The sequence below is a fragment of the Mesoplodon bidens genome (assembly GCF_964165515.1).
Source record: "Mesoplodon bidens genome assembly, chromosome: 2".
In the NCBI taxonomy this organism is placed as follows: domain Eukaryota; kingdom Metazoa; phylum Chordata; class Mammalia; order Artiodactyla; family Ziphiidae; genus Mesoplodon; species Mesoplodon bidens.
Genome location: NC_138177.1, coordinates 26,001,613 through 26,021,995, shown reverse-complemented (window position 1 = coordinate 26,021,995; position 20,383 = coordinate 26,001,613). Strand labels below are relative to the sequence as shown.

Genomic DNA, 20,383 nt, shown 5'->3' with positions numbered 1-20,383 from the left:
ATAAAATAAAAGTTTAATGAATGAACAACTTACCCAAATTCCATATATTATTAATACATATAGGTTCAGAAAATGCGTTATGTATGTAAATTATACCTCAACAAAACTGCTTTTTAAAAAAGAAAATATCAGCCACATACAAGGGGACCTTCCCCTGCTAGATGAGGCCCTTGGAAAGTTTTGTGGAAGAGAATATTATAACAACACTTAACATATACTTAGGAGAGTGTTATCGAATCATTTAGTAATGCAAGGGTTCATTTTCTAATTCAGCTATTTTCATGAGTGTGAATTTTCACTTATTGGATTATCGTAGCATAGACAGACACGTTTAATTTTCTTAAGGAGGGATGTGCCCAGATTTTCCTGTCAGTTGTTCACCAATGGGCGACCTCCCTGGGGTGAGCAGGATTGACCCCTTGGACTTGGAAGAATTTCCTTTTAAGAGCTTTGTGTGATGCGGCTCTACCTGGGTGTCTCACCTCTCTGCCTGGCACCCCACTCATGACTAAGAGAGACAGATAAATTACCTCTTTGTGCAGATAAATCAATGGCATCTTAAACATCTCTGCTGTGACTGCCCGGGGGCCATGGTGACCACAAGGACAGTGACCCACTGATCCAATGCCCTGGCAGCCAAACTCACCTCTAGTCATGACAGGGCATCTGTTAGGTTAATCTAGCTGGAGAGAGAAGACTAAAACCAGTGAGAGAAAAATCAGGTAATCTTTCTGTGAGTGAATAGGATATGTTTTAATGATACATTTCCTTGTCAGAAATATTATCAGAGGTAGAAATAAAATGCAGAGCATAGCCGTGCCTTAATTCATCCTAAATGTATTTTCTGAAGAAGCACTATTACACGTTGGTGCTGCACCGTGATAAATCCCAGGTGCTGTGCTTGGAGAACTCACAGTTTCGAGGGCTGGTAGATGTATCCGAATAGTCTGGTAAAATGATATGAGCTGCAGTAACAGTTAACACTTGTTGAGAGGAGCTTGTTGTCTGTGCTGTTTACATGCATTAGGTCAGCTAATCCTGTGGGACTTTTATTGGTGTCCTCATATGCAGGTGGGGAGCTGAGACCCAGGGGTACAAAGCTAGCAGAGCTGGACTTTGACCCCAGTCAACCTGGCCCCCACTGTGAACCATATTGCCTCTGGGTGCGGGATCAGAGCCTACATTTGTCATAAACTTAGAGAGAGGAGTTGAGGTTTGTTTGCCACAAAAAGTTGGAAAAGGGCAGATCTGGTGTTAGGAACAGGATGTCTTCCCTCAGGAAATCAGGAAACACCAGCTAGGGCTCTTAGAAGTCCCCTGCCCATCCCCGGAAACTCATTCCCCACCCTCAGGTTGGTTCTGGGATGAGAGCCTGGGGGCACCTTCCACTCATGGCCCTTGGGACTGAGACATGTAGCCCACCCCCACTCCAGGCCCGGTACTGACTTGCCTCCCTGGGACCAGCTGCTCACATGAGCCAACCTTCCTCATCTAAAGGAGCTGACTCCTAAAGGCCTTGTTCACTGAAGTTTATAACAAAGGGATTGTTTCCCGAACTGTGTTCTGCAAGGTAAGAATGCTGTACCACAGAAAGAGGGGACGGAAGTATTGGAAACGCTAGTCTGAGCGAACTTAAGGAAGGTTTTGTTTGTTGTCGTTTCACTGCAGGACTTGTCAGAACCGTCTCTCTGCAGATGTGCCTTACACATCCCCAGGAGGAAGAGAGGGGGATACAGCATGCAGAGCTGTGCTAATTGATTTGACCCCATTTGGCATTTATTTTTTCAGGGAACCCCTATTAAATGGCTTACGGAATACAGATGGAGAAAAGCTCAATGGAGGACTATATTGAGTGGTTCAAAATGTGAGGGCCATCAGAAAGCTAGGCTGGAGGAGTAAAGGGATGCACTTTGGGGTCAAAGAATTTGAATGGGTAGGACTTAATGCAAAGCAGAGGAGAGGAAGACACCCCAGGAAAGGGAAGTATATATCAAAGGCATGAGAGCAGCATGAGTGCAAATGCCCAGGTAAGGGCTTAGAAGCTCTGTCCCTTTTGAGCAGCTCTGGTGCCCTACTCACACCTCCATGGCCATCAGGACAGGCAAATGATTGGGGGGACATTTGGGGGCACTGATTGGCAGGATTGTTCCAACGAAAAGAGGGGCCAATGATACTTTACTCTTCTTACATAACCTATGTATTAAATTCTGCAACAGAAACTCCCAACAGCAGAGGAAAGTTTAGCACGTCCTTTGTAGTGGGTGGTGCCTGTTCATACCGCGTTGGCCTCCCCCTCAGCACCTGGCCTGCCTTCCAGCTGTCGCCATCTGCACCTCTTGGCCCGAGGCCTAGCTCTGGCCCTGGAGTCTGCTCCACCCTGTGCACCTACAGGCTGCCAGTGCAGGAGAATGAATGCCCTGCTGGAGCAGCCCTCAGCCAGTGACTGAATTCTGACCCCAAAGGCTTTGCCTTCACGTGTGGTAACTCTGCACTCCCTGTTCCATGCTGTTTCCTCGAATTTGCCAGCATGATGAAGCCCTGTTGTTAACAGGGGTAACTAGCCAATAAGGCTTCCTTTATTGAGTTCCTTCCTGTTCCTGCCAGACTCCCGCACGTATTTACAATATCCATTTCCTAGGGCTGCTGTAACCAAGTACCACAAACTGGTTGGCTTAAAAAGCAGATATTGATCCTCTCACAGTTCTGAAGGGTAGAAGTCCAAAATCAGTGTGTTAGCGGGGTTGGTTCCTTCTGAGAGAGAGAATCTGTTCCATGCCTCTCCCCTAGCTTCTGGCTGTTTCCTGGCAATTTTTGGCACTCCTTGGCTTGTAGATGCATCACCCTGATCTCTGTCTCCATCTCCACATGGCCCAGTCTGTCTTTGTGTCCAAACATCCCCTTTTTATAAGGACACAGTCCTATTGGATTAGAGCCCACTCCAGTGACCTCATCTTAACTTGAGCATCTGCCAACACGTTATTTCCAAATAAGATCACATTCACGGGTACTGGGTAGGGGGAGGGGGGTTAGGACTTCAACCATCTTTTGTAGGGCACAGTTCAATCCATAACACCTACCAATGCTTCCTGGGAACATCTCCCAAATAAAGTACCTGTATTCCAATCTTTGTCTCAGGGTCTGCTTCTGGAAGAACGCAAACTAAGACACCCTTTTGAAAACGGTACCTTAGGGGTACAGAGAGATTGTGAAACTTCCCAAGCACCATGTAACAAGTCCCTTGCTGTAATTATGATTTGAGTCATCATTTTAATTTCTTACCTAAATACAAGAAGATACTTCTCAACCTCTCCTAAGACTATCTGGAAGAGTTGTTTCTATCATGGCTCGATTTATTTGTTTTGAACACTGATTGTCATTCTCCATGATGTGGCTCAATGAGGAACGGAAAGAGACATGTTAAAGGCACCGGGGTCTTTGCCATTAGGTATCTCTAAGGGAAGGACACTTCTAGCTCAAGGCATAGGTGTTCGTTTCCAGCCTGGTTGACTGTCAAGCTCCCGCTGAAGTGACTGGTGTAGATGCAGACCGTGGGGTTGCTGAGCCAACTTGGTCCCCTCCCTCCCTCCGGAAGATGGAATAAACATGTCAGAGGGGAGGGTGCTTCCCACCTCAGGAGCACCGGGGTTGCCCTTTAGAAAAACATTGCCAGCACATTCTGCAATCTCGAAATGAATCTGAATGGTAATACAAGAGGCAAGGCTTGTTCTGGATTTTGAGATAGTTCTTCTACCTGCTCCAGACCCTCCTTTGCCAAGCTCCATCTCGACTCCACATAGCAGTGGTCTGGATGGCAGAGAGACCCTGACAGGAGGAAGGGCTAGGGTGGCAGCTGTGGCTGGCACCTCCTGCCTTCTGTATGGTCTCCTTGGCTGGTGAAGTAAGAACAGACGAATTTGCGTTTCCAGGTCACAGCTGCCGGGGGCCCCGGCTGTGAGGCAGGGTGGTTCCAGTTCAGTTCTGAGTCAAGAAATGCTTCAAACATGTTCTTCTTGGCAAGAGTCACCAGGAATTGGCCATTTCTCTGTAGCTTTCTGCAGTCCATGAGCATTTGAGAAACCGGATGAGGGCCCTGACTGCAAGGAAAGGCCTTGTGAGTGTGTTTTAGTTAAGAATAAATTTTGACTCTAGTGAGACATGCTTGTTTACAAACACAGGTATGTAGACCAGGACTAGGGATGACCTTGATTTTCTCTGCTGTTGCAAGAAGATTGTGTGTGTGTATGTGTGTGTGTGTGTGTGTGTGAGAGAGAGAGAGAGAGAGAGAGAGAGAGAGGGAGGGAGAGGGAACTAGGAGGCAGGAAAGGGACAAGAAAATGTATTAAAAGGATATTCAGGGCTTCCCTGGTGGCGCAGTGGTTGAGAGTCCGCCTGCCAATGCAGGGGACACGGGTTCGTGCCCTGGTCTGGGAAGATCCCACATGCCGCCGAGCGGCTGGGCCCGTGAGCCATGGCCGCTGAGCCTGCGTGTCCGGAGCCTGTGCTCCGCAACGGGAGAGGCCACAACAGTGAGAGGCCCGCATACCGCAAAAAAAAAAAAAAGGATATTCATGGCAAAGAAAGTAATTTCTAGGATTCCTTTTCTCTTCTTGCTAGCAACCAGCACCTCAGGGAGCTCTGGGCTGTGGGTGTGGGCGGTTGAGAAGGCCACTCTGTGAGGTTCACGTCGTCAGCAAGGAGTCCTTGCTCAGCTGCTTTAGGAGAAAGGGACCACATCCTGAAGCAGAACAGTCTTCATTTATTTCAGATTCTTTCCCTTGTTGCCAACTTTCCATTTACCTTTACCTTCCATCTCTAACGATGTTTATCGCGTGCCTGCACGCACCTGGTGTTTCCACATAGGGTCCCATCACACAGCCCATTCAGTCTTACGACAACCCCGTGAGGTACTCGGCATCAGTGCTCCATTTCATGGGTGAGAAAACCAAAGCTCTAAGAGGCTAGTCTCAGGACTGTCGTTAGTAAGTGGTGCCGCCTAGGTTTGATGCCTGCCATTCCCAGGGTCCTCACTGTGCTGTGCTCCACCATGAATACGACTGCAGGAAGAGGTGCCATCAGAGGAGGGGGCTATGGTGTGGGATGCTGAGACCAGCTCTGAATCTCTCTCTGGGCGATTAGGGTGCTCCTGACCACATGTCTCCCCATAGGCTTTAAGACAGACCTGCCTCAGGCTCTCTCCCTGGGGCACAGGGACAACCACCAAGCCACCTGCAGCCCGTACCTCCTGCCAGCACCATTTGCAGTTGCTCAGGGCCCACCTGCTGACGTGTGGTAATGGGGTTGGATGCAATTGATCAAGGGCTGCCGGTAAACACTTACTGGATGTTCTGAATGGGTCCACGAGTGGTTAATCCTAGGAAAGGCCTGTCCTCTGGCCAAGTCCCTTCCCCAGGGCTAGCTGGTCATGACTAATGTGTGGCGTGGTCTTCCCTCACATGGGGAGGATGGTTTCTCAGACTCTCCTCTGTCCTTCTTGGTGTTGCTCAGACCCCATCTCTGCTTTGAAGCCTTTGCAGCCCACCCAGCCTGCAATAATCCCTCTCTTCACTGAACTCTTCAGGCTTTCACCGTCTGCCCCTCTCAGTCAATGGTGAAGAGCGTGGGTTCTGGAGTTACACTTACTGGGTTCAAAGTCTACTTTCGGTACTTTCCAGTTGTGTGTCCTTGGGGCAAATAAAGGCTTTCTGGATCTGGGGCTCTTCATGTGGGTAATGATACCTACCTCAGAGGGGTTTAGTGAGGAACAAAGTCTTTAATGCATGAAAAGTGTTGGGCTTGGTGTGTAGCACATGAACACTTGATATACACCAGTTCGTAAGATTAGTGCCCTGGGCTGCCGTTGATTGCTGACTCACATCATCATTCAACTCTTGTATTATTAATTAACTTTTTATGTATGTAGTTACACGTTGCTTTTCCAACTGAAAGATTCTGGAGGCAAGGACCCTGACATTGTTTGTGTTCTTTTTATGCCTAAAGTGTTTACCATTGGACTCTCTCGAATGAAACCCAGTGGTTAAGCAGAGCTCAGCAAACTTTTTCTCCAAAGGACCATACGGTAAACATTTTAGGCTTATGGGCCACAGGTCTCTTTCACAACTCCTCAACTCTGCTGGAGTAACACAAAGCAGCCATGGAAGATACGCAAACCAGTAAGCATGGCAGTGTTCCAAAAAACTTTGTTTACAGGCAGGCAGCTGCCCAGATTTGGGTCGTAGGCCATATTTTGCCACCCCTGGTTAAGAACAATGGGATAAGAAGTCAGATGCTTGGGTCCAAATCTACCTCCACTACTTCGTATGCCTGGTTTTCCAGCTCTGCGTCTGAAAGGAGGCCCTGTCCGTAAGTGTCTGCCCATCTCGCCTGATCCCACCCCATAGTACCAGGGAGACGCCTGAGGTGCCCTCCTTAGGCAGCTGCACAGCTGGAGTGGGTGGTTGGCTCCAGTGAACAGATAGTACAGGTGTGAGCTTAAAACAAAAAATGGCCTACATTTGCTGGGGGAGTATCTTCAAGGTCAATAGCTCTCTCACTAAAGTGAAATGGAAACCCCAATGTGATTCGGCTGGCCTGAGTGATAAATGCACTTGTTATTATCCTCTGATTCGCTCTGTTCACGGAGAGTTTAGTCACAGGAGTTTCTATCCTCAGGAACTCACAGCACATCACAACACACAGCTTAATTGTCCTCATAATAATTCTGCTCTGCATAACAAGCCTTTACAGGCAAGGGGTGGGGGGCAATTATGAGAAATCATGTGTGTTAGAACTGCTACCCGTGCTTCGAGATCACCAGATACAAGTTAATTAATAACACACGTACGTGTATAGGCCACCTCTCTAATCTTAAATTCAGGTTATAATAAAAGGATGGCATATTCTATTTTCAGCCTTCTTTAACCCTTGAAATTGTGTTGATTTTGAAAGTAAAAATCCAGCATCCTGTTAAGTTAAAGAAAGACAAAAACAGATGAGAATTATAGAGCAATCAGAGTCTGGCTCAAAGTGGTAAGAATTACTGTAGGACAAGAAAGCATTGGGACTTCCGGTGGGACCACAGTGAGGCGGCGAGGCAGGGGCTGGCACCTCCCGCAGCAACCATGGCACATACCGGCCACACCGTGCCTCTCATCGTGATGAATGTGCTCTGGGGCTTTGTCGGCTTCCTGGTGCCCTGGTTCATCCCTAAGGGTCCCAACCGGGGAGTTATCATCACCATGGTGATGACCTGTTCCGTTTGCTGCCATCTCTTTTGGCTGATTGCACTTCTGGCCCAACTCAACCCTCTCTTTGGACCACAGTTGAAAGATGAAACCATCTGGTACATCAAGCATCACTGGCCTTGAGGAAGAAGACCTGCTCTCCAGGGCTCAGTCATTGAGATCACAAAGAAAACTCCTCTAGATGCAAAATCACCTCCATACCCGGACCACCTTCCCTGAGTCATCCACTTTGGCCGTCAGCTGCCTTAAACGTTCACACAACATTTGAATATTTATTCTACAAAGCAGTATTTTTTCCTGTCACCTTTTTTTACACTTTGATGAATGATGTGCCTATTGAATCTAAACTGTGCTGCCTCTATAAAATCTTTATGTAATCTTCCGAGATAGAAAGTGCTGTTCTTCTGAGAAATAACATTACTCTGTCCTTGGGAACTGTGGATCTGAGGATGGCTCCTGCCTGCTTACAATATGAGAATCAGCGACGTGTTTAAAAACTGTTACAGGACAATAAGACTCCAGTGGGGCAGTCAGTAGGAGAACATATTCAGAGGGAAAGTCTGTCCCACCAGAACTATACCAAAGTATATTTTCAGGATGAATTTCTTATTTCCGCCCTCTTTTGGAATTAATTATTTTTCTGCTTTCTATGGAGAAAAAAAAAGAAAAAAAGAAAAGAAAGCATTGGGTGATGTCAAGATCTCATCATGGGGAAAATGGAAAGCTACATCATAAACATAGTCTGCCTAATCATCCTAAGCCTTCTCATTGTAAAGGATGTATTGTCTTCTCAGAAGCAGTAATCTCCTTTGGGACATGAGTAAAATAAGTTGAATTCAGTTTCCCTTTCATGATATAATGAGTATTTCTCCAGTGCAGCATAAGAAATAGAATATCACCCAGGAGAAACTTACATAGGCAGTGATAATGTGGAAAAATCTAATGAGGAAAACCCACATGCCCCATGGAGGAGAAGCCCTCTGTGTGTGTGATGTCATCTTGTGAGTGCTTCGATCACACTTTATAGTTTTGCCAAGTGCTTTAATGTAAATTACTTCATGAAAAATTCACATCCCTTTGAAATGTATCAGTTAGCCCCCTTTTATTGGTGGAGAAGCTAAAGTTTAAAAAAGATAAGTGATTTGCTCAAGATTAGTTATTGGTAGAGCTGGAAATTGAATTCCATTCTTCTGGGTCCAAATCCAAGTTCTTCTCCCAGAAAGTTATGTGTGGACAGGTTGTAGGTATATCTGTGGCCTGGAGCAGTGGCATGCAGCGGGGTGAGCAACCTTATAGAAAAGAATACACTCAACTAAAATTTGCCTATGAGCTTCCATTATTACACATACTTTCATTTTCTATTTATTTTCCTCTTAGAGGTCAAATTTTCCATTCCTGATTTTAACCCAAAGAAGGGCTAAGTAAATTCCATGGGCCACTCTTGAAGAAGGCAAACTGGAAAAAATATACAATGCCAAATGACTAGCCTAACAGGGTGTGGACACCTTGGTCACCACTAATTCTTGTACAGTTTAACCCTAGTGACAACTTTGCAGGAACAAAATAGCTACTATTCTTGATATTTGGTCTCCAGGTATGTCAAATACCTTTTGATTGAGTGCTCGGAGCAGGGCTTTTCAACCTCTGCACTATGACATATAGGGCTGGATAATTCTTTGCTGTGGGAGGCAGTCCTGTGCATTGTAGCACATTTAGCAGCATCCCTGCGCTCCACCCACTAGACACCCGTAGCACCTCCAAGTTGTGATAACCCCAAATGTCTGCAGATGTTGCCAAAATCCTAGGGGGCAAAATCTGCCCCTGGTTGAGAATCGATGGATTAAAGTCATCATTTTTGTGGGTTAATCACACATTGATGGGCTAGGCCCTGATGGACAATCTAGTCTGACTTCATTTTGGTCATTAAGTTGACCAGCACAGGAGGCTAGCAGTAGATCCATTGCTAATCACTTTCCCCGACAAGGCTGTCCTGTGAGAATGGCTTTTTGACAGCTCTTCCTAAGGGCAACAACTATAAATCATGGAAAGCAGCCACTTGACATTGGGTATCCACAGTTGGCAAGTGCCTCCTTCTGTCTTCCATTTGCATTTCCATCCAGACTGTGGGACTGAGGGAGGTGAGTTTCAGCAGGAAGTGGAAAGTGCATAGATTTAGGAGCCAACCAGACCTACATCGAAATTCTGGCTTTATCACTACCTAGCTAGGTGACCCTGGGCAAGTGACTATACCTCTCTGAAACTGTCTGCTCCTTTATAAAATCAAAATAACTCTACCTACCTTAAAGAATTTGGGAATTAAAGAGCTCAGATGGAGCTAGGCACATAGTAGCACTGTAATAAATATTTTCTATTACTATAAATTAAAAAAGAATGAATGCTTGAACAGATAAAGTTAGAAATGTCAAATGGAGTGTCTACCAGTGGCCAGGTCTGTCTGGGCTAATCTCAAGTGTTTTCTGATGATCTCTGAAGCATGCGCCCATCTCGAGCTCCCTCAAGGCCCTCTCTACCTGTTCCCTCTCCAATGTCCCTGTTCCTCTGACTCTTGAGGGACCTGAGTGTTCCAGAACAAATGGTCGGAAAGGTGTGGATTCATGTAGAAATATGTCAAAGCATTGTTGGTTTTAGCAGCTGATCTGTTCTGGGGTGTGAAAAACAACCAAAGTCACTAAGCCACAGAGGGATAGAAATGTGAACAGATGGGCAGATGGGAAGGCAGCTCTTCACCTGAGCAGCAGGGAAGTTGCTGCCCTGGCCGGGGCTGGAGGAGAGACTGGAGGACAGGAAGGGTGGCAGAGAGCTGCCATGGCCAGGATCCCAAGGCCAAGCTGCTAGCACCCATCACACATCTGCAGCAGGGTCTATACTAGGCACCAAGGAGAAAGGGCCAGACCCTCAATAGAATATTTGGTCAGGACAGCCCTGGGTAAAACGATAAAGGAGACTTTTTTTAGTACCATCTCTCTTCCCCTCTGCATCATGGAATTTATGCTTGGTAAAGAAGCTAGGAGGGCTTCCCTGGTGGTGCAGTGGTTGAGAGTCTGCCTGCCGATGCAGGAGACGTGGGTTCGTGCCCCGGTCCGGGAAGATCCCACATGCCGCGGAGCGGCTGGGTCCGTGAGCCATGGCCGCTGGGCCTGTGCGTCCAGAGCCTGTGCTCCCCAAGGGGAGAGGCCACAGCAGTGAGAGGCCCGCGTACTGCAAAAAAAAAAAAAAAAAAAAAAAAGAAGCTAGGAGATCTCCTTTGTCCTAATCCCTTTAGTTCACTGGCCCCAAGAAAGGAGGTAGCAGAATCATGAAGCTGGTGGTTGAGCCAGAAAGAGGCTGGAGGTGGAATTCAGGTCATGGATGGGGTTCGGTGCCCCTTCTATAGGGAGTTCTAGGTTTGTTCCAATTGACAGTTTGTGGTTCTAGATCTTCAGCCCAGGATGGACTCCTAGCCCAGTGTTCCTTCTGCTCTGCCAGGCTCCTTCCCCCATCCCTGTGTCTTATTTTAACTCTAAATTCTAGGATAATAGGTATCCAAGGAGATCAGTACTTTTTCCAAATCAAATACCAACAATATTTACAACCTTTGTGTCCTTATTTACTTGATGCTGCCCCTAAAAGTAGTAATTCACCACCAAGAAACATTATCCTGTCCTAGAATACTAAAGAAAATGAGAAATAAGCAAAAGATGACTTGGAAGTCAGCAATTCTACTGCATCCTATTTAAAATTGGATGGATTTTAATACCTGCTTTTAGAACCTACAACACACACACTTTTATTTATTTTATTTTTGGCTGTGTTGGGTCTTCGTTGCTGCACACGGGCTTTCTCTAGTTGTGGTGAGCATGAGCTACTCTTCGTTGTGGTGCACGTTGCAGTGGCTTCTCTTGTTTGCGGCACACAGGCTCAGTAGTTGTGGCTCGCGGGCTCTAGAGCACCGGCTCAGTAGTTGTGGTGCACGGGCTTTGCTCCCTGGTATGTGGGATCTTCCCGGACCAGGGATCAAACCCGTGTCCCCTGCATTGGCAGGCGGATTCTTAACCACCGGGCCAGCAGAGAAGCCCAACACACACACTTTAAAACACAACATTTTTCATATTTTAATGATTACAAGGTCAAAGCATACTTATTGTGGAAAACTTAGTAAATATAGAAAAGAACAAAGAGAAAACAAAAATTTAAAAAAATTTTGCTACCAAGACTCATTAGTATGTTGGTGACTATCCTTCGAGGTTTGAATATGTGCATTTAGTTCTGTAACTTTTTTTTCACTGAACAATAAATCATAGCCATCTCTCCTTCTTGTTAAGTATTTCTCTATATCAATTTTAGTGCCCATAGAGTACCCTAATTTATGCCACCACTGCCTATTGTTGGACATTTAAATGGCTTCACATTTTGATGCATTATGAACAGTGCTGCTGTGGGCATTCCTGTGCATATATCTATATCCACATTTGGGGTTAGTTCCTTGGAATAAATTCCCGGCAGTAGACTTGCTAGGTCTCCCCTCCCCTCAGTGTCCCTGCTTCCTGGAGCCTGACTCTGGTGCATTCATGGGCCCAAACTTTGCATCACCCACCTTCCTCATGAAGCTTCCTAAACTCCAGGCCTATCTCCATCTGTTGGAGATCTCACGTGTGACAGGATACACATCACACCCCTCCTGGCCTGCTCTCCAAAGGGCAGAGCTGATGGCCATTTGTAACCATGGTGGTCAAGACCAAGAAGGGTTTCTCTTCCTCTCCTTATCAGTCAGACTTCTCCATTCCCCACTGACACCATTATCATCAGACATACTTCGTTAGGAAAAGGAAGGGAAGGCAGAAGATGTGGAAGAGGAACGAGAGAATGGAAGAGAATTTGCAAAAAATACAGCAACAGAGTGACGAGTCTTGGCTCTGAAGGCAGACCATTAGCATTCGAATCCTGCTCTGCCATATTCTAACTGTGTGACCTTGGGCATTTAACTTAACTTCTCAAAGCCTCAGCACCTCTATCCGTAAAATGGGTGCAGTAACACCTATCTCATATGGCTGTTGTGAGGATCCAAAGATGTAACCCGTGTTAGCCCTTAACCCAGGGGCAACACTGAGAAAGAGCTCAACTAAGCAACATCTGTCTCTCTTTTTTTTTTTTTGCAGCTTTTTTGTTTTTTATTGAAGTATAGTTGATTTACAATGCTGTGCCAGTCTCTGCTGTACAGCAAAGGGACTCAGTGTTACACATATAGACATTCTTTTTTAAATACTCTTTTCCATTATGGTTTATCCCAGGAGATTGGATGTTGTTCCCTGTGCTAGACAGTAGGACTTTGTTGCTCATCTATTCTAAATGTAATACGTAGTTTGTATCTACCAACCCCAAATTCCCAGTCCATCCCTCTCCCTCCCCCCTCCCCCCTTGGCAACCACAAGTCTGATCTCTATGTCGTAACAGCTGTCCCTTGATGCTTACTCTATGAAGCAGAAAGGGGAAAGCTGGAGAAGGAAAGTGGAAGCTGGAAAGAAAAGAGAAGAAAAATTAAGAAAATGGAGGGAGGGGAGGCAGGAAAGGTTTGAGGGTGGCAGTGGAATCATTTTCACCTGCCCAGAAGTGGAATATGTATGGAATCCAAAAAATACCCAACCCCTTGCCTCCACCTGCCATTCCCCATCGCCTTCCTCTCTGCCCCCAGTAGACCCCATGGCATCCGGGGAACGAAGCCTTCTGTAACTGTGGGACCTGCTCCTCCAAGCTGACACCAGGCTGGGTGTCCCTGGGCAAGACCGCTGGCTCAGCCTCCTCCCTCACACCCACCCGCAGCGGGGTCCCTTTGAGATGGATTTGAGTGTTTTCTCACATCCCACTTAGGGCAAAATGAACTTTCAGTTCAAAAAGAGGTTTTGGGGGGATGTGGTGTCTCCCACCTGGGGCTAACCCTGGCCAGGGAGGTTGTCGATGATTTGAAGCTGAAGATAACAGCCTACGTGAAGGAAGAGGAAAATTCCCCTCTCTGCTAGTAAGAGGCTTCACAGAGCTCACCAGCCTGTTGTTTTCTTGGTGTTTCTTTTTTTAGTTTTTTTTTTCTTCATACACATCAGCTTCTAAATTTTACAAGCTGTTGCCTACCTTTATCTCTGAAAGCGGTGGAACATGCTGGACTCAGAAAAGTAAGTGACAGTGAACCGGAGAATAACGGATGGGGTGATAGAGGCAAGGTCTCCTGCTTTCCTCAGCGCTATGAGGGTTAAGCCTTTCTGTGGACAAGCAGCCTACCCACGATGACTCCTAACCTGCTCACCTCTTCTTTCTCTCCTCCCCCCTCACAGATGTGGAATGTGACAGTCTTAATGCCTAAGACAGTTTTAACAGTATGTCTAAATTCCGCACCCCCTGCCATTTTTTTTTTTTTCGGTACACGCGCGTCTCACTGTTGTGGCCTCTCTCGTTGTGGAGCACAGGCTCCGGACACGCAGGCTCAGCAGCCATGGCTCACGGGCCCAGCCGCTCCGCGGCATGTGGGATCCTCCCAGACCGGGGCACGAACCCGTGTCCCCTGCATCGGCAGGCAGATTCTCAACCACTGCGCCACCAGGGAAGCCCTCCTGCCATTTTTTATTGTGGTAAAATACTCATAAAACTTACCCCCTTAACCATTTTAAGTAGACACTTAGTGGTATTTGTATCATTGTGCAGCTACCACCATCCATCCATCCACAGAAGTCTTTTCATCTTGCAAAACTGAAACTATACCCATTCAACAATAACCCTCCCTGCTCCCCTCCCCCCAGCTCCAGGCCACCATCATTGTACTCTGTGTCTCTATGAATTTGACTGCTCTAGGTACCTCATATAGGTGGAATCATACCGTATTGCTCCTAGTGTATCTGGCATATTTTACTTAGAATAACGTCCTCGAGAGTCACCCATGTTGTAACGTGTCAGAATTTCCTTCCTTTTAGAGACTGAGTGCTGTCCCATTGTATGTATATATCATATTTTGTTTATCCATTCATCTGTTGGTAAATACTTGGGTTGCTTCCACCTTTTGGCTCGTGTGAATAATGTTGTTATGATCACACGGGTGAACAAATATCTCTTCTAGGCTCTGCTTTCAGTTCTTTTGGGTACATACCCAGAAGTGGAATTGCTGGATCGTGTGCTAGTTCTATTTTTAATTTTCTGAGGAACCGCCAAACTGTTTTCCACAGTGGCTGCAGCATTTTACATTCCCACCAATAATGCACAAGTGTTCCAATTTCTCTACATCCTCATCATACTTGTTATTTTCTATTTTTTGATAATAGCCATTTTATTTATTATTTATTTATTGGCTGTGCCAGGCAGCATGTGGGATCTTACTTCTCCGACCAGGGATCGAACCTGCACCCTGCAGTGGAAGCACCGAGTCTTAACCACTGGACCACCAGGGAAGCCCGATAATAGCCATTTTAATAGATGTGAGGTGGTCTAAATTTTTTTTAAAAGGAAGAGAAGCCAAAGCTAGGATTTCAGAATTTATAAATATAGAATAAAATATACTATTTAAAAATGACAAGTTAATTTAACAAATTAATGAGTTAAACACATAAAAATATAATAACTGCTTATATAAGTTCCTTCTGAGATGTCAAAGGAGAAAAGAGAGAAGGAGAGGGGAAAAGAGAAAGAATGGGAGAAGAAATATTAAGTAAAATGGAGGCAAGATGAGGAGAAAAGGTGAAAGGGCTTTGAGGGCAGCATCTAGAATAACCTTTTTGGCATTGTGAGGCCATTGGCCCTCCAGATGCGCCCCAGCCCTCCCGCACGTATGGACGTATTTTTCTGAGGGACATGGATTGCTTTCTGCAGTGGTTCTCTGTGCTGGGAGGGACACAAAGATGAGCAAGCTACTGTTCCTTACTTGGGCCAGAAGGTCAGAAAAAGGGGGTGGAGATGGGTGGCATCTGGTGGCTATACCGGCTCTGCGTCCCACGCGGAGAGGCCGGCTTCCTCGCTGGGTCTGCCTGTGCCAGTACCCCAGCGTGGGCACAGATCAGAGGCAGGGCTGGGTGGCATTCAATCTTGTGTTTCATGCACTTTTAAAGCCGCTTTTGAAGGAACGAATGCATCACGGTTCTTTCGTTTCAGGGAAAGCGCCTGTGAGAGAGCAGGAGGTGGGGAAAACTCAGAGCTGGGAGGGGCCGCCCTGGGCTTTGGTCCAACAAAGCCGCCGCTGCCCAGCAGCTGGGCTCTTGCCCTTTGAAAACCGATCGGCCAGGAACCCCTCGGCCTCTTTCCCTCGGGCCAGTCACATCACATTTTACAGATCTCAGGAAAGAAGACCCAAGTCCCTGTCCTCTGGGTTTGTGTCCTGGCATCCCCGACGTATCAGTTTTCTGGGCAAACACAGGCTCTAGGTGAACAGCAGCATTTTGCTTCTCTGGTCCCTGAACGGGGTTACGCTTCCATGGAATTCCACGACCAAACCAGATGAATAGAAAGAAAATGAGCAGCCAACTAAGTAGACAGGGCATTGCTGGTGTCTCAATGGGAGTATCACCTATTCACAAAGCAGGCAGGAAATCTTTAATTAACCCTGTTTCCAGACACAAAAGCCCGTGATAGCGTTTTATCCTATTTGAATATGTATCTTCAAAGAAGGCTATGTGGGAGCCCTTTTATTTTTGTTATTGGACTGCTAATTTAACACCATGTATATTTTAAACTGTCCAAGAACACAAAACCTGTCCCTATAAACACAGAGGATGGGGGAAAATCCATCTTGGAACTCTCCCTTCTCTCTTCCATTTTTATTCCACAGTGGCACATTCCTCTTGAGAAAATCCTGCCCTGGATTTTTATTAGTCTTTTGTAGGCAGTCAGGTATTAAAACCTCACAAATCCATTATGTGCTTCTCAGCCCTGCTTTTCAAGTTGCTTCTCCACGAGGTGTGGACTAATGAAATGGAGGGGGAAGCAGCTGCTTTCTCCCTCTTAGAAGAGGCTGAGCCCAAAGACAGACCATCCTTCAGAGACCCTCAGGGCAGGCTTCCTCCCTGTACTCACCATATTCTTGCTGCCCCAAGTTTTAATTTAGAACTATTTGAATTACCAGAATATGCTCCCATGTGTGGCATAAAAATATGCCTGCACCTATAGAAAGGGATATATTGGTTTTGCTCCATCAGAGAGGGTCTTTTTCTATTTTCTAAAAGAAGTCTCAAGATTACCATTATGTCATCTTAGCAATGAAATTGTTTTAAAATTTTTGTTAGTCATATGCTAATAATATCTAATATTATTCTAATATCTAATAATAGAGCCGTATTCTGATTTCCACTTTACAAGGCACTCTCATAGTATTATCTCGTCAGCGCCTCATCACAAACCCTTTGAGAGAGGGATTGTCATTCCCACTTGACAGATGAGGAAACTGAGGTTCTGGGTGGCTGACTGAGTTCCTTAAGGGAACACAGCTAGAAAGCAATATTGTGGGACAAGGACCTGCATCTTCCAATGCCCGGTCCAGTGCTCCTTCCCTTTGGCCCTGCTGCCTTGTCACAAAAAACACTTGATAAAGCATTGTTGGAAGGATGGTGGGTCCGACTCTGTGAGATTAGTGACCCCTTTGGTCAGAACAGCCAAGTGTGGTTATGAGTTTGAGCCTGGACAAAGGCACCAGGCTGAGGCTGCCAGTGGGTCCTGGAAGCTTCCTGTGCCCCCTCACAGTGGGCGCCCAGGAGCACCCACCTGAAGGAGGAGTGTTGATAGCCTAGGGCTGGCCTCCACAGAGATGCCTCTTTCTAACTCATTCAAAAGTGTACGAACAGCTGGCCGTGGCCCAGCGTTAGTGGTCAGAGCTCTTTCACAAGGTGGGAGGGGGCTTTCCTATGCTGACCCTCTCAGTAGGCGGCAGGTCCCACAAGCCAGAGAGAAAGGATGTGGTCGCAGAGACTGGCCTCTGCAGCGTGGGAAACAGATCTGCATGCCATCGGAGGGGTGCCTGCCAGACTGTACGCTCTGCTCTGAGCTCAAGTCGGGCGCTGGATGGGGGCCTGGGCCTGAGGAGATCGGGGCTCTGGTCCCAGTTCTGCCACTGATCCCTTTCCGTTTTATTTCTGTATTTCCGTTGAGACAGTATGTTCACAGAAGCAATCTCTGTTGAGTCCCACCACAACCCTGTGGAGTTGGCCCGTGATGCTCAGAGAGGTTCAGTGACTTGCCCATGGTCCACAGCACTTTGGCCCCCAAGGCCAGGGCACTTGCCACCTCCCTTCGTTGTGTCTCAAGAGCTGCAGTGATTCAGGCAGGTCCTATGTCCCTTCTGAATTGGATTTCTCATATGAAAAATGAGGGAGTTGAGGCCAGAGTCCGCCTGCCGATGCAGGGGACGCGGGTTGAGCCCCAGAGGGCTCGGTCTCCTCAACTGGCGCTGTAATTGATAAGTTAAAGGTACTCGAATGCTGGCTAGCTGCTCTATGGGTACAGCTGTGGGGAGTATTAGGTCAGATTGGGCAGCTCAGAAAGGGCCCAAACCAGGGCTCACCCCAGGCCTCTCCCCGCCCCCATTTTAGCTACTCATCCACCTTGAGGCCAATTTGGGCTCTGCCCTAAAGGACTGTGGCAGCACGCGTAGGAGAAGCCACTTCCCACTCCCCGCCACCCCACCTCCCCTTCCCAGGCTCTCTCCCAGTAGAAGAGACACAAGGCCTTTGGGACCTGAGTCCAGAAGGATTCCTTAAAGTCAGTCCGGCCCTCCACGATGCTGGGAGGCCTGAGGCCCGGGCCTCCCTGGGCTGCTGCTTCCATAGCATCCGGGTTTCCTCTGCTGCCTGTCACAGCTCCCCTCTCTTAAAGGTCAGCACCCGGCCCCAGCCTGCAGGGTCTTTGCTTCTGGTGAGGGCAAGAGACGGGAGAGGGATGTGGGCAGAGGAGGGGAAGGAAGGGAGTGCCAACCCACTGTGCAGAAATGTGTTTGGGAGACACTCACAGAGGAGAGAGGCTCACTCAACCTAGGTACGACCAGAAAGTCAGCGTCTTGACAACCAAGCAGCCTCTTGGCTGTCGGTGGGGAGGACCCGCCTGCCTTCTTTCTTTATCACCATTACCTGTAGGAGCTCAACATTTCGAGAGCACAGTTCTGAAAGATCACGAGAGAGAGGAGATGTCGTTTTGACCCCTTCATCCCAGAGCCGTGGGGGATGGGGACTGAAGCTGCTGTGGGTTCAAGATCATCCTCAAGTCAGGGGACTTTTCAGGGGAAGGCCTCTAAATCCTGCTGAGACAGTTCAGAGCGCTGAGCCTCCTCCTAAGAGGGGTCCACGGGGTGACTAGAGCAGGTCCCCAGGGAAGGGGGGTGCGTAGGTTGTTTAGGCAGGGCTCACACCCAATGAAAGGTACAGAGAAGCCTGCTGCCAAAGGCCGGAAACCAACTTCAGTGGAGGCCTGGGGGCTTCCCTGGTGGCGCAGTGGTTGAGAGTCCGCCTGCCAATGCAGGGGACACGGGTTTGTGCCCCGGTCCGGGAAGATCCCACATGCCACAGAGTGGCTGGGCCCGTGAGCCATGGCTGCTGAGCCTGCGTGTTCGGAGCCTGTGCTCCACAACGGGAGAGGCCACAACAGTGAGAGGCCCGCGTACCACAAAAACAAAAACAAACAAACAAACAAAAAATGGAGGCCTGGGGTCCTTCTCAGCACCCAGTATAGGGCTTTTCCCCACCTGCCCTGTGCCTTAGTATCCCCTGTCAAATGGCCAAACAGGATTTCCTGACGAGCCTCATGGGGCTAAATGAAGTGATGATCTTGTGATTCCCTCTGCTTTTCTGGGAGAAAGTTGGGACAGTGGTGCCATTTGTGATGTGTCTCCATCTGGAGTACTAAGTAAGTATTAGTTCAATAAGCTATTTTTTCTTTTTCTTTTTTTTTAATGTATTTATTTATTTATTTGGCTGCATCAGGTCTTAGTTGCGCGAGCTCTTCTATGCGGCGCAAGGGCTCTCTCTAGTTGTGGCACATGGACTCTAGAGTGTGTGTGCTCAGTAGTTGCGACATGCGGGCTCAGTTGCCCCGTGGCATGTAGGATCTTAGTTTCCCGACCAGGGATCGAACTCTCATCCCCTGCATTGGAAGGTGGGTTTTTAACCACTGGACCACCAGAGAAGTCCCTCAATAAGCTATTTCTTAAGCCCCTAATGCTCAGTCCTGGACTGCATCATGAACTTACTGCATCTATCCTCAAGAAACTTAGGGTTTCAGAAAGAAAGAAGACATTTCACACAAAATAATCAGAGCAGTAATTCTGAATTTTTCTTTCAATCTCAACCCATGTTGGATGACATTGGAATCTGTGCTCCCCGTGGCCTCACAGAAATCCCAATCTCACCCTACTCCCAACTTTCTCCCCTGGTCAAGAAAACTTTTGGAAAGCAAATAAATGAAAATGATTTTAACATAGGCATAATTTGACTCCACTCTAAATTTTGTAATAGATGTAAGTAAGTTATTTCCAAGTTTTTGTATTCTATCTATTATAAATAACAATGTTCTTATCACACCTCTTAATGGATAATGGCCGAGAACCAATGCACTAGGCGCTGAGTCTCAGGCAATACTATAATTGTGCTTTATACCAGCCTTATTGTTGACTTAAATATTCACATAAATCTTACATGTGAAAACAAGCTGTAGGTTGGAGTATTTTCACATTATAAAAATTGCCAAGAGTGCCTGATAAAAGCCAAATCTTTGTATAACAAAATAAGTATATATTTTATGGGGAACACAGATGCATCTTCACGTTTGATTTGAAGCAGAGTGGGTGGAAGAGTTAAAAGGTTTCAAAAGGTCCTGCTTAAACCATTCTCTAAAATGTCTCTATTTTCTCTAAACTTACCTGAGAAGAATATTCCACAGTCACCCTTGTTTTCATGCTCCAGAGCCTAGTGTCTTAGGTTTAAGAGGTTCCAGACTAAACTTTTAGAGCTGGGAGAGATCTCGAGGTGGCTCATTGTCTGGCTGAACAGGAAAAGACCTCCAGCGGTGATGGGGGGCTTGACTGGGGAGGGTGTGGTCTCCGAAAGGTGAAGCAGCACTATAGTGGGCACAGCTGCTATGGTTTTCTTTGTATATTAAAGACTAGGGTGGGAGGCTTCCCTGGTGGTGCAGTG

The 20,383-nt window shown here is 47.0% G+C and overlaps 2 protein-coding genes across 2 annotated transcripts in view; both read left to right on the top strand.

The window, feature by feature from the left end:
- Positions 1-20,383, top strand: part of CD247 (CD247 molecule) — a 77,224-nt gene that overhangs the window by 13,126 nt on the left and 43,715 nt on the right. The window lies entirely within an intron of this gene.
- Positions 7,095-7,790, top strand: LOC308606788 (V-type proton ATPase subunit e 1-like). Its single transcript, XM_081218127.1, has one exon. The coding sequence runs from the start codon at positions 7,119-7,121 to the stop codon at positions 7,362-7,364; it is 246 nt and encodes an 81-aa protein (XP_081074253.1). The 5' UTR covers positions 7,095-7,118; the 3' UTR covers positions 7,365-7,790.